Here is a 14,161-nt window from a genome sequence, read left to right on the forward strand (position 1 = left end):
AAATAGGCAGAAGACATGAATAGACATTTTTCCAAAGAAGACATACAGATGGCTAACAGACACATGAAAAGATGCCCAACATCACTAATCATCAGGGAAATACAAATCAAAACTATAATGAGATATCAGCTCACACCTGTCAGGATGGCTAAAATCAACAGTACAGGAAACAGCAGATATTGGCGAGGATGTGGAGAAAGTGAAACCCTCTTGCACTGATGGTGAGAATGCAAACTGCTACAGCCACTGTGGAAAACAATATGGAAGTTCCTCAGAAAGTTAAAAATAGAACTAATTACCCTATGATGCAGCAATTGCACTACTAGGTATTTACCCAAAGAATAAAAAGATACTAATTCAAAGGGATACATACAAACCTATGTTTATGGCAGCATTATCTACAATAGCTAAATTATGGAAACAACCCAATGTCCATTGATTGATGAATGGATAAAGAAGAGGTGATATATATATATATATATATATATATATATATATATATATATACACACACACACACACACACATACACACATATACACACACACCATGGAATATTAGCCATCAAAAAGAATGAAATCTTGCCATTTGCAATGACATGGGTAGAACTAGAGAATATTATGTAAAGTGAAATAAGTCAGTCAGAGAAAGACAAATACCATATGATTTCACTCATATGTGGAATTTAAGAAATGAAACAAATGAAGAAAGGGGGATAAAAGGAGTGAGGCAAACCAGGATATAGACTCTTAACTATGGAGAACAATCTGAGGGTTGCTGGAAGGAAGGTGGGGGGGGGGTTAAATAGGTGATGGGGATTAAGGAGTGCACTTGCTGAGATGAGCATGGGGTGTTGTATGCAAGGGTTGAATCATTATATTGTATGCCTGAAAATAATATACAGTGTATGTTAACTAATTGGACTTTAAATAAAAACGTAAAAAAATAAAGTCTGAGTTATTTCCAATTACTTTTCAAGAAGGTCTGTCTTAGACCTGTTTCTCTCAAAAGTATATACATGGACCTTGAAGCTGCTATAATATTTCCCAATTCTCAGCATCCACATGCATGTGTATGTATATACAATTTTAAAATGGTACAGCTTCTACAACATATAAGTAATGAAAGGATTTGTGTTTAACTTTGTTTATATATACAGGAAGCAGTGAAAGAAAACAACAAGAGAAAAGAAATGGAAGAGAAGACTAGAAGGGCAAAGCTTGCAAAAGAGAAAGCTGAACAAGAGAAGTTAGAACGCCAAAAGAAAAAGAAACAACTCATTGATATAAACAAAGGTATAAAGTACTTTCAATTTCTTAAAGATATATAAAGTACAAAATAATTGAACTTAATTGATTTTGGATTATAATGTAAATAATTGTGTTCTTGGTAGAAAATTCACAATATTATTAGTTATTTGTGTCATATTCTCTCATAATATTATCTCTATTTCTTATCACCCTACACTGAGCGCTCAGGATTTTTGAGAACCAATGCAAGCTAATATATTGTTGAAACAGTCTCTTTCCCTTCATTTATTTTATCAAATTATATCATACTATATTCTGGATGATGCAGTGGTGAGGAAAGAAGAGGGTGAGATGAAAAGAGAAAAACTGGTAAGGGGAGATGAGCCCTCTGGCTCTAATTTCATTTTGTTGACACATGTCTGTTGACAATGCAGTAATAACAGTTTTCCTTGGGGCCTTGAACATTTCAAGTCATAATAGATATTGACAGCACTATTATAAGATGAAAAAAAATAGAAACATCTTATTCAACTGTGAGCCTAAGAACAAAGATGCTGTATGTCCACATAGTATAAAGTAAGTTGTTTTCTTGGTTAACAAGAGTGATTGTATATTAAAGGTGAGGGTTTTGGTTTTATTTTGTTTTCTTTTTAAAGAAGAGAAGGGTAAATAAAGTGATTGGCACCAGGTAGCTGCACTCTGAAAATTTAAGAAAAATTAAGAAAAAGCATAGCCTTTGCCACTGAGGGGTAGAGAATTTAAAAATGAAACAAAATCTGTAGCTACAAGAAATGCAAGTTACAAGAGAACATGATTAATATGGGTCACCTATTTCTTAATATAATGACAGTAAAAATTGTAAGCACTGTGTAATGTTGACCATGTGCCAAGCACTGTTCTAAGACTTTGACATGTTTTAAGTCAATTAATCCTCCTAACATAAGAAGTAGATACTGTTATTACCTCATACAGGTGAGGAAACTGAGGTTCATAGAAATTAAAGAACTTGCCAAAGATCACACAAATACAAAGTACAACATCAAGATTAGAATCAAGTAGTCTGGCTAGAGAATCTTTGCACTTATAAATGCTGTTGTCAAATAATAATAACTAACAGCAGTTACTAATGTGTAGCACTTACTGTGTACCAGGAACTGTTGTAGGAGTTTGACATATATAAACACATTTAATCTTCATAAAACCCTATTAGGAAAGGGCTACTATCTCATTTTAAGATGAGGAAACTGAGGCATGGAGAAGTTAAGTAACTTACTCAAGTTCATAAAGACAGTAAGAGGTAGAATCTAGGCAGTCTGTGGCCTGATTTAATTATTAATTATTTTGATTATAACTTATAATTATTAACCATTATCAATTATTCTGTAGTAATGTGTCATAATGGCTAACTTTATGAAATGATATCTAATACCATTAAGTTTATTCTTTATACCTTTAAAATATATAAAAATTTTTAGGAATCCACTATAGTTTATCTTTTCTACCCAGGAAATAAATATAACATCATTCTAAAAGAAGAAAATAAGTTAACAACCAAGACTAAAAAGAGTAGCATCAACATAATTTAGCAAACAGACTTCATAATTAGGATCAAAAGAATTGGTCCTGACTGAAGATACTCAATTACGAAAAGCACTGGAATATGCATGGCAATGGGTATTTGTAGGAAGTTCTTACTTAAAAGGTGATGGAGTCAGTAGAACAGTACTAGATTACTCCCTTTTGTGCATGGACCATTAGTGAGATAAGAGTATGGGAGAAGTAGGGGACAGATTGTGCATTCTCCTGGCTGTGCTAAGGGCTTTACCCTGAAAGCTATGGGAAGCCCATGAGTATTTATAAATGGGAAAGTGATGTGCTCACATAGATTTCTTAGAAAGATCATTTTGACAGAAGCATAGAGAATGGATCGTAAAGTGAAGAGCCTGTGACAACAGAAGTTATAAAGTTATTATCATAGTCCTGACAAGAGATGATGGTGGCTTGAATTAATGCAGTGATAGTGAGGTTAGAGAAGTTACCAATAAGAGGTATATATGAGTTCTATAGGATGTGGATATATAGAAACGGATTTATTTAAAGGAATTGACTCGTGATTATGGAAGCCGGCAAATCCAAAACCTGCAGAGTAGGGTGTCAGGATGGACCCAGGGAAGAGCCAGTCTGAAGATAGTTGGCTTGCAGAATTTCTTCTCACTCGGGGGATGTCAGCCTTTTTATCTATTCATGCCTTCAACTGATTAGATGAGGCCCACCCACATCATGGAGAGCAATCTGCTTTACTCATAATCCAGATTTGTTTTTTTAATTCTAGTTTTTATTTCTCTTTTTTTAGTTTTATTTTATTATGTTATATTAATCACTGATTTAAATGTTAATCTCATCCAAAAAACACCCTCACAGAAACATCCAGAATAATGTTTGAATAATTATCTAGGCACTGTGGCCCAGCCAAGTTGACACATAAAATCAACCATTACCAGAGGGGTATTAAATGGTAGAACTGACTGACCCTGATGATTGAATAGATGTGGGAATTGAGGAAAGGAGGCATTAAAGAAGGTGATACCCTTCATAAAGAAAAAAAATTCAGGAATAGAGCAGATTCCATCAGGAAGGTTACAATGATTAGTGTCATTTTGAACATGTTTCATTTTCAGACCTTTTGGAAAGATGGGAAATGTCTAAGTAGCCATTGTATATCATTTGCATATGAAACTTAGGAACGAGGTTTGGACTAGACAGACAGACTTGAAAATCATTGGTTTTTGATGATTAAAGTTAGGGTATATTAGTTTGCTAGGGCTTCTGTAACAAAGTACCACAAACTAGGTAGCTTAGAATAATAGAAATTTATTGTTTCATAGTTCTAGAGAAGAGGAGTCTGAAATCAAGGTGTAGGAAGGGCCATGCTCTTTCTGAAGATGCTAGGGAAGGATTTGTTCCAGCCTCTCTCCTACCTTCTGGTAGTTCCTTTGTTTATAGCAGCATAACTTCAATCTTCACGTGCCATTATCCCTGTGTGCATGTCTGTCTCTTCACATGGTATTCTTTTTATTAGCACACCAGTCATATTGGATTAGGGGTCCAACCCACTCCAGTATGACCTCACTCTAATTAGACAATTCAACCTATAACATATGAGTTTGAATGAGATCACCAGGGTAAAGTATAAATCAGAGGTTCTGAAAGTATTTGGTCTCAGAACCCATTTACACTTTTAAAAATTACTGTGGACCCCACATACCTTTTGCTTATTTGGGTAATATATATTAATATTTATCATGCTGGAATTAAAACAGACATAATAAATAAAATTATATAAGATAAATCATTTGAAAACTTTTTATTTACTAGTTCTATTAAAATAACAAAGTAAACCTATTACATGCTAAAAACATCTTTTTATGAAAAGTAGCTTTACATTCTAACCTCCTGCCCCCCAAAAAATATTAGTAAGAAGAGAAAGTTACAGTGTTGTTAATTTCTTCAAAGTCTGGCTTGATAAAAGCTTGATTCTCATACTGTTTTTACATTCAATCTAATACAGTATCATTTGTCATGTGGCTTCTGGAAAACACTGTAAACTCATGAAAGAATGAGAGAGAAAAAGGCAAAAAAGTATCACTATTCTTATGAAGATAGTTTTTACCTTGCATATCTGAAGTGATCTCAGAGATTCCCACAAGTCCCAAGACCACACTTTGAAAATCTCTGGAGTAAATAATGAAAAGAGCAAGCAATTAAGAGTCTATTGAGTTTTATGGCAAGAACATAATCTTGCCTCCATATTGCATTGCACCCTTCCCTCTCCCCAAGTATTTATTCAACCTTTCACTATTTCCCTAAAAATATACCTGTAATAGAAAGAAAAAAGAAAGAAAGAACCTATTTTGATTATGTCTCCAGTATATATTTTCATTTTCCAAGATTTGATCAATTACCCCTTCAAATATTATTAAAGCGATAGTATGAAGATCCAAATAAGCTTTTATGCAAATGCTTAGCTGAGTGATCTGAATATGAAAGACACACTTTAACATAGGATTTATCTTTTGTGTATTGTTAACAGTATCTCTACTTAGAGATCAAAGAGTAAACTTTACGATTAGGTTCTTGATTTGTGGCCCATATGTTGCAAATACCTTGTTACTATTATTATTATTATTGTAATATTATTTTACACTTAAAAGTATATGTGTGTTAGTACTTATAAATATGTTTCAAAAAGAGATTCTTCCATTGGAATCGTGTAGCCTTAAGAAGATGAGAAGAAAGAAGAATGGAGTTGGGTAGTTAGGGGTCAAGATGGAACTCAGTGAGTTTCTCAGACAGTATCTTATAAAAAATGCTATTGTTAACTAGGTGGAAATCAATTGCAGACACTTTGAGGGCCTTGGGGGAAGTGTGGTCAGGCTACATAAAATATGAATCGACAGGTGACATGAGAATGAGGTGCAGTCAGAAAGTGATTTAGAGAACTTTAAATGTGTCTAATTAGAATAGTATCACCCACTTTCCAGTAAGAGAATTGTGTTCTTCCTTTCCCCTGAGAGATGATGTCGAACATTTGATTGCCATTTTAAGATATGTATTATATAGAGCATAGAGGTATTTCGTGCACATGTGATTAGAGATACATACCATTAGAACCAGAGGGTCCTACCTATAACAATAGTAGTGAAGTAAAGTCCCTTGGGTAAAGAAAGTCACTTGAAAATTACCAACAACTTTAAAAACACATACTCTTTCTGTAGTTTCTATTTCATACCAACTTAGCAAAATTGCAAGCCTCTCCCTTTTAGAAAATATCCCGTGATCGCATATAGCTAATAAGTAATAACAGTAAGTTATATTTATCTGACATGCAAAATTATATATATTCATCAAAAAGAAATATTTTAGAATTTAGTTCAGAAGAATAAGAGGATAAAGCAAACACAACAGATTATTTATGTTATCTAGATGTGATCAGCTGAACTCAGAATTAAGAGGACATATCATGGAAACCAAGCAGCCAGAGAATTATATCTTTCATGTTAAATCCATAAAAAAAAAATCCCATGTTTTAAGCCTCCATTTTGAGAGAATTAGAGATCAGAAAGCAAGGGCTGTGATAAGAGTACTTTTTTTAATTGTAAAGGAGAAAAAAAGGCATGATTATTTCTTAGAGTCATTTTGCAAACATTAAAATGAAAAACTAAAAAGTTATTTAACTCTGTGCATTTAAAAAAGCTAGAAGATCAGTTCTAGCTCTGCCATCTTCTAGATTTATGACCTTGTTATTTTCCTTCACCTCTTCATGCCTCAATTACCTCATCTGTAAATGTAGGATAATGACATTTACCTCCCATCGTTAAAATTAAATGAGATAATTAAGTACAGTATATAACACAGGGCCTAGAATATACTTGTTGTTGCTGCTGCTAAGAGTTGTTTTGAGTTCATTGCAGAATCTGAAAAAAATTCAAGATATAGTCCCTATCCTTAAGAATTTTGTTGGAGAATTTTACAATTTTGTCAGAGAAATGTGTAACAGAGGAAAATCTGTTTTCCCACTCCCCATCTGAGGTTATTTGGCTGGGGCCCTGTAAATTAGACTGACTAAAAATAGATTAACAAAAGAAAAATAGATTTATTAAAGTGGGATACTTTATTAATGTGGCGTACATGTGGGAGCACTCAGTGATGTGGAACTCAAAGGAATGGTTAAAACTTGGGCTTATATAGTATCTTAACAAAAGATTAATAAATTTTTATAAATGTTTAGGTAAGACAAAGGAAAAGGACTTTAAGTTTCTAGGGCAGCAAATTGTAAGAAGGTAAATATAGAGGGAACTAATGGAAGATAAGGGCTAGTTAATAAATTTTGTTATATAGGTTCTTCTGGTGCTATTTCTGGACTGATGAGGGTCTGTTTAGAGTTGTCTCTGGTGATTAACTTATGTTCTTCCTGGTAAAGAGGGAAAGAAGGACATTTTACAAATTTACGTCCTGCTTTTAGGCAAGTAGGGGGAAGACGGAGAGCTTTTCTTGTTTCTGCTTTTTCTCAGTTGCCTTCAGCTCAAAATAATCCTTATGCCAAAGTGTCATATTTCGGAGTGACATATTCTACTGCCCTTCAGATAAAATAAAGCTGAACCAACCAGCAAATAATGTACTAATATATAATAGAGATTATCTGGAAATATCTAAAAGGGGAATTCAGTGGAGTCTAGTAAAATGACAGAAGGTTTTGCAGAAAAGGCTAAGTATAGTCTCAATGTATCAGTTGAACTAGATGCTGAAGGATGAGTAATACCTGGCTAAGCAGAGGCAAAACTATTCAAATAAATGGGAATAACATCAGCAATAGTGCATGTCAGCAAATGAGGCAGCAGGCTTCATGTATGATATGTTCAGTGGCCCACAGGAAAGTACATCAAAATGCTTAAGAGGGTATGTCCTATGTTCAAGTCCCAGATCCACAACTGACTAGCCATATAATCTCTGACAAAGTATTTCATCTCTCTGTGCCTTAATTTCCTCATCTATACAATGGAAAATAGTGTCTTCCTTGTTATTATGAAGGCTAAATGAAGGAATCCACAGAGACCAGTGTTACTTCTACTCTAGTCTATCAATTATATGTTGATGTCTTTGGTCTCTGAGAAATAGTTCAATGTTCAGTAAATATTTTCTGACATTGCCATTGCCCTTGTTATTGTCATTGGCAGAGAAGGGTTTGAACTGTTAGAAAGGTAGGAAGACTATTGGAAAGACCATGAAGAGCTTCCCAAGTCAGGCAGGGAAGTTGTGGTGTAATGGGATGGGGTAGGAGAGCCAAGGTGATTATAAGAATTTGTTCAGGGATTGCTGCAGTGTAGTGAGCCAGAAGCACAAGAAAGGAGAGGTGAATACAAGGTGGATGCAACTGGAAAAGAAGCGTGAAAGGTGAAAAAAATAAAAAAGAGTTACCTCATATCTGTTTCTGTCTTCAAAGAAGGAGTTTAAACCTGTGGCAGTTGAAGAAGGTGTTAACAGGAAGGAAAATTTCCATAAAAGAGATGGGGAAAAAAGGCAGTGGGAGTTAAAATGGATTGAGTTTTTTTATTTTTTTAAGATCAGCAGTTTTACCAATATATAATTATGTATTGATTTTTTTGACAAACTAGGTTATTTTATTCATCCAACCAACATTTATTGCACCATTTCCCAAATAATTATAGAGCATGCACAGTAATACACCATTTATTTAAATGTAAAATTTAGAAAACTAATTTAAATACAGCAAAAAAATATGCTAAATCAATAAATGTACTCTAGAACGTGTAATGTAAATCATGCAAAGTTCTTGGTATAATCTATTATCTACAACCTTTGATTATATTAGTATAGATGATAATTAAATAATTCTGTAGATAGAGCAAGAAAGCTTACCAAATATTTGTAATATTTGTGAATAAATCTCCTTTTCATGTTTGTGGAAGTCAGCAAATTAATTGCAAGAACTTAGAGGAAGTGATAAAAGGAAATGCATTTTAAAAGGGTGTTTTGAAATTGGAAATGCCAAGTGTGTTTCTTATGCAAATATTATTTAATCAGGAACTGTTTTGCTCTTCCTTATATAAGATTATATAGAAATTAGAATTGCCTATTTACTTCTAGTACCATGATAAAGAATGAGCTACCTTAGTCAGATGTGATGAAAAATCATTCTTCTGAGAGTAAGTTAGCAAAATTTAGCCAGTAAACCTAAACATTTAAATTCTGTTATTAGCGATGGCTAAGTTCCAAGTTTTAAAATAATTACATCTTATAAGTAAATGAATTCATTGCACATTACATTATTTTGATCTGAATAGGTAAAAGCAGTGTTTCCTAATGTCATACCCCAGACATTAAATTACAGTAACCAAAATTATAGATTAAGATACCCATAAATAACAGGGCTGACCCCAATAATATTAAAGTACTCCCAATAATATAAATTACTGAGAAAATATAGATACCATCATTCTGGCATATTCTACAAATGCTAATGAACAGCTCATAAATGATAATGCAAAGCTAAAGAAGTGGATATACTTGGTGGACTTAGAAAAGAATCATTGACCTAATAAAGCCTTATCCATGGAGGAAAAAAAGGTATCTGGCTGACATTCTGTTTATTTAAATTGTCTCACTCTCTATTTTAGCAAACATTTCAAGAAATCCATGTTTATTCAAAATCAGAACTTGTTCCTTTTGTCCTCTAGGTTTGTTTTATTTAGTAAAGATTGCCCAGGTCTTTGGAGCTTTTAGCAAACGTAGTTATTTATTATAAATCTGGAACTTGGTTATTTTAATGAAACATCTTTAGGTCTGATTTAGGCAACATTATGCCCTACTGCTGCCATTCATTCGATAAATGCTTCTTGAATTTGTAAGTTTAGGTACTGGGTTAAGTCATTGAGGTGCAAGAGGAGCTCCTACAGTTGCAGCTATCCAGTGAGAAATTGCACCCTGCTGTGAGTCTGCTGACCCACGATGACATGTTATCTGAGACAGATCTTTCATTGGGTTAGCCTGCAAATGAAATGAGTCCAGCCTTTTTTCCTTTGGAGCCAGACAAACCTGAGTTTCAGATTCTTACCCTGCCCCCGAAACAATGTAACTTTGGCAATTCACTTAACCTCTCTGGTCCTCAGCTTCCTTGTCTATAAAACGGGAAAAAGAATAGCATCTATCTTCTAGAACTTTTATAAGAACTAAATGAGAGAATACACGTAAATCTCTTAGCACTTGCCTGGCACGTGGTTAGCACTTCATAAATATTAAGTGTTGGTATCCCATTCATAATAATAGTTATTTTAGTGAACATATTAAAGAAAATGATTAATGGCAATAATCACTACAATAAAATGTTGGTTGTCTAGAATGCCTAGGGAAAAAGGTGTTTTGATTGATCTGTTTTTGTAATAATATAGAAAGCCACTTGTACATCAGTTTTTATCATTTGTAATCTTTCTAAGCTCTGTTAGTCCACAACTCTCCTCTCATCCACTCAACTACCTCACTTCCCCCACTATTTTTGGCTTTACATTTTACACATGCGAAAATTGTAGAATATAGTGCTTATATATAATTTCGTACATATAACCTGCATACAGTATATAGGTTCCTGATAGACCTTTAGGACTTTGTTATTGTCTTTGGGCCATTATTCAGAGCATCAGTGAGTATGCACACAGGTGTCAGAGAGTGGGCTTTGTCTAAGTCCAAAATATACTTTAGATTAATCCAGGTTCTAGTTATTTTTTCCTATAGCCTATTTTAGACACTTATCACTAGTAATTTTTTTTTTCTGACCTCATACTAAAATAATTACATTTCTGACATCAGTCCACTGGAAATAAGTGTTAAACTCTCATTCCTGGTGCCTTATCAGTAAAACAAATTTCTACATCTACTAAAAATATTCTTTTAAATAGGAGATAAAAATAAATATGTGAAAAAAGATAGGTAATATACTTTAGATCTCATTAAAAGTTCTTACATTCTAAATGTAGAAACTCAGATTTGCAAAAACCGTAAGAGCTGTATTCAGTATGTTGAACATTTAACCAGATGTCATCAGTTCTTATGTGGAAGATGAGCAATGTTGGCAGTTACAAATTTGGCTTTCTTTACAGTGTGTGCTTGTTGCCATGCATGAAAATGGGTGAAAACAATCAAATTGACTACATAAGAAATGACCAAAACACAGTGTAGGTAGCCTAATCATTTATTAGAAACACACTTTGGTTCCATATTTTAATATTCTATTTCTTAATAAAGTGTGGAATAAATAAGAGCTGTTATATACCAACATTGCAATTAATTTGGCTCTGTTCTCAGTCAAATGAATTTAGATTCATGTAAGTAATTGCACCTAACAGATTCATAGAACCAACGAACTGCACTGAACCCAACCGGAGTCTCTAACGATTTTTTCTTAATTATATCTGTTCCACCCACATTGAATCCCTGAGGCCCTGGGCTGCTTCAAACTCAGGACAGAATCTATTGTCACACTACATGTACAAATGGATGAAAACCTTTCAGTGGTTTTTAATTTAATGCTACAAGTATTTATTGAGTGCCCACAGAGTGCTGAGCAGGAGTGACACACCCTAATCATAGTATTGTTGTCTGGTAACTCAGCACCATTAACCCACTTATGGGGTTACTAACTGTCAGCCTTTTTCCCCTCTGTGTGTGTGTGTCTCTCCTGTAAGAAATAATGTGTCTTGCTGCATATTTGTGTATGTGTGTGTGTATGTATCCATGCATGTAGGACCATGTGTAGCATATAACATATTTCATTTTTTTCCACATATTTTATATATGAAAACTTCTTATTGTTTCTTCTTTATGTCTGATCAGTACTCTGTCCACAATCACTCCCTCCACACATGAACAATAAGTATATGATATCTTGACTAATTCGTGGGAAAAATAGGGAAAAAAAAAAACACATCTTAGTTCAAGAAAGCAGTTATGCCTTTGTTACATAATGATATTAGAAAAATGTCATAACCTAAACTTAGAATACCTGATTGTCATCTAAATCAGCTATTTCATAGTAGCTCAGAAGATGCTGGTATGATTCATTTGGGAGGCAAAAGATGATTATCCTTTCAAATGTGCAGTTCGCTATGGATAACATAATACTTTTGTTTGAATCAGCATTGGAATCTATTTTAAATGTACATTAGGTAAAAAAAAAATACCTCTCTTTATCAGAGGAGATATTTCAGAACTCTTGAATTTGATTTAGCCTTTTCTATTTGCCAAGCCCTGGACAGGGCTGCCTAGGAATTACTTGGAGTATCACTGAACAGGATGGATGCATATAGGCCTAGGGAGCTGGAGGCACAGCCCTGCTGATGGAGGGACAGGGTCCCAGGGGTTCTTCTCACACCTGTATGGTTCTGTCGTAGAAGAATCGTATTCTCAGAGTCTGCTGGGTTAGGCTATGCTGTAATAACAAAGTCATAATACAGTGCTTTAGTTGGGTGTTTAGTCTGTCATTTTTATAACATAACCCTCATCCCAGTTTTTAAGCTAATAATTTTATGCAGTTGAGTGTTTGAAGTAGAAGAACTTTTAAAAATTCCCTGTTTATCTCACTAATATCTACACATTCCTGATTTGAGTTGCTACCTCCACTGATTTTCTGGAGCAGTATTTCTATGAAAGGAAAATGTGTTCCCTGTAGTCTTCTTTTGTCAGAAACCCTTTGCACTTGCTTTCTTTTGCCAATTGAACCTTTTTTTTGAAAAGCATTAGTAGAGAAAGCTTGCCTAGCCTTTGCTAGACAGGAGTAGCTGTAGGTGCATTTAAACAATCCAACTTGAAAAGGGGATTTCTCTCTTTTTATTTGAAAACAATTGAAAATGAAAGATATGTGTCTCAGGACAGAGTGCTTAACTGACCTTGCTCTACTGAACTTCAGTATGGTATATGAAACTGCTTCCCCTGTGTCCTCCCCAGTGTTCTCCCCCCACCCCCGGTGTTTTAAAAAATGCTTTACTTGTTTGAAGCACCTGGGTCTGAGTTAGAGCTCTATCTGGCATAACTGGAATCCATTATGTTGTTAGCTCTTGTTATACTGTTCTTTGCATCTCTTTTTCTCCACTCAGATAGTCAATGCAGTTTTTTTCTAAGGGCTATCTGATCATATTTTGAGAGGAAATGGAGATCAAGCTATAGAGTTGGACGATGGCTACATGAAGCTTTAAGTGTAACCATGTTCCATCCCCCACAGTACATGCAACCTTTTTTTTTTTTTTTAAGTAATCTAGTGTAAGGTCCTGTGGCTCAAGCAAGTTGAAAACTATCCATTTTCACTTGACTAACCTTGACAAGGAAATGAAACCCCCCAAAAGTACCTCTCTCCTCACAGGTAGATAAGGGGATGGTGGTGAAGGGTTGGCAGTGCAGATCCTAGCCTATCCTCCCTCATCCCCTCTCTCATTTTAAGACTGCAGAGGAACAAAGTAAACATCTTTAGAAGGAAATCTCTGGGTTCTTCCTTTTGCAACCATAAATAATTGTAACCGTGGGAGAAGGTATCATTTGCCCTGGACTTCAGTAGTTAACACTTCTTCTGAAGAATGTGGTCCTTGAAAGACAAAGTAACTAGGGACTAACTGGAGCTTACATACCAAAGTAAAACCACAAATTTGTATTCTTGAGTTATCATCACATTTACTCAGACAGCAGTATGTCTTAAAGAAAAACAGTGTATTATTTAAATGGAAAATGGGGCCATATGTCAGGGTTTTGTTTTGTTTGCTTGTTTTAGAGGGGATAAGGAGCTTGTCTCACAAATATGGTAGGGCAGGAAGACCTTTATGTAGAAGTCAGCACCTCTAAATCTCTGGTATTCAAGAAATACCAAGTTTCAGTCCACAAAATGTAAGTCCTTTGTTATAAGCATCTCTCTCTCTCGCTCTCTCTCACCCATAGGCAGTTTCTGAAACTAGTTTCTTATATATTTATCTACAAAGTTGTTTGGATTTTTTAAGTTAATGATGACTTTTTATCATTCTGCTGCACCTCTCCCCTTCTTCGGGATTGTTGCCTTGTCTCACTCTTCCTGATACATTGCTTCCTGGTGGGTGACATCATGATTTGCAAGCAATCTGATATATAAATGAGGTGGTGAGAACTACCTCGGCAATTCAGTTTCTGTTTGAAAGGAAATAAGTAGCGTCTTTATGTTTTCTTATATTTTCCTCTACATTGTGTTTTCACAATTATATGAGGCACAATAGGAAGGCCTCTTTTTGCTTTCACTCCATTTCTAAAAAACATTTGGTCGATTCAAAACCTTCTTGGAAATGTAAAATTCCATGTTTTATAATAGACTCCTCCTACAATATGTA

General features: G+C 34.5%; 1 protein-coding gene across 7 annotated transcripts in view; it reads left to right on the forward strand.

Moving 5' to 3' along the window:
• The window catches only part of DIAPH2 (diaphanous related formin 2), a 961,567-nt gene that overhangs the window by 756,360 nt on the left and 191,046 nt on the right, over positions 1–14,161 (forward strand). For all 7 annotated transcript variants that reach the window (XM_054508614.2, XM_045880234.3, XM_054508619.2 and 4 more), the window contains one exon: positions 1,160–1,295. In XM_054508614.2, the coding sequence (XP_054364589.1) occupies positions 1,160–1,295 (136 nt within the window). The remainder of the gene's footprint in view (positions 1–1,159; positions 1,296–14,161) is intronic.

This window comes from Mirounga angustirostris, unplaced genomic scaffold, assembly GCF_029215605.1.
Source record: "Mirounga angustirostris isolate CCGP_5_RB_7025 unplaced genomic scaffold, mMirAng1.0.hap1 SCAF_11, whole genome shotgun sequence".
NCBI classification, from domain to species: Eukaryota; Metazoa; Chordata; class Mammalia; order Carnivora; family Phocidae; genus Mirounga; species Mirounga angustirostris.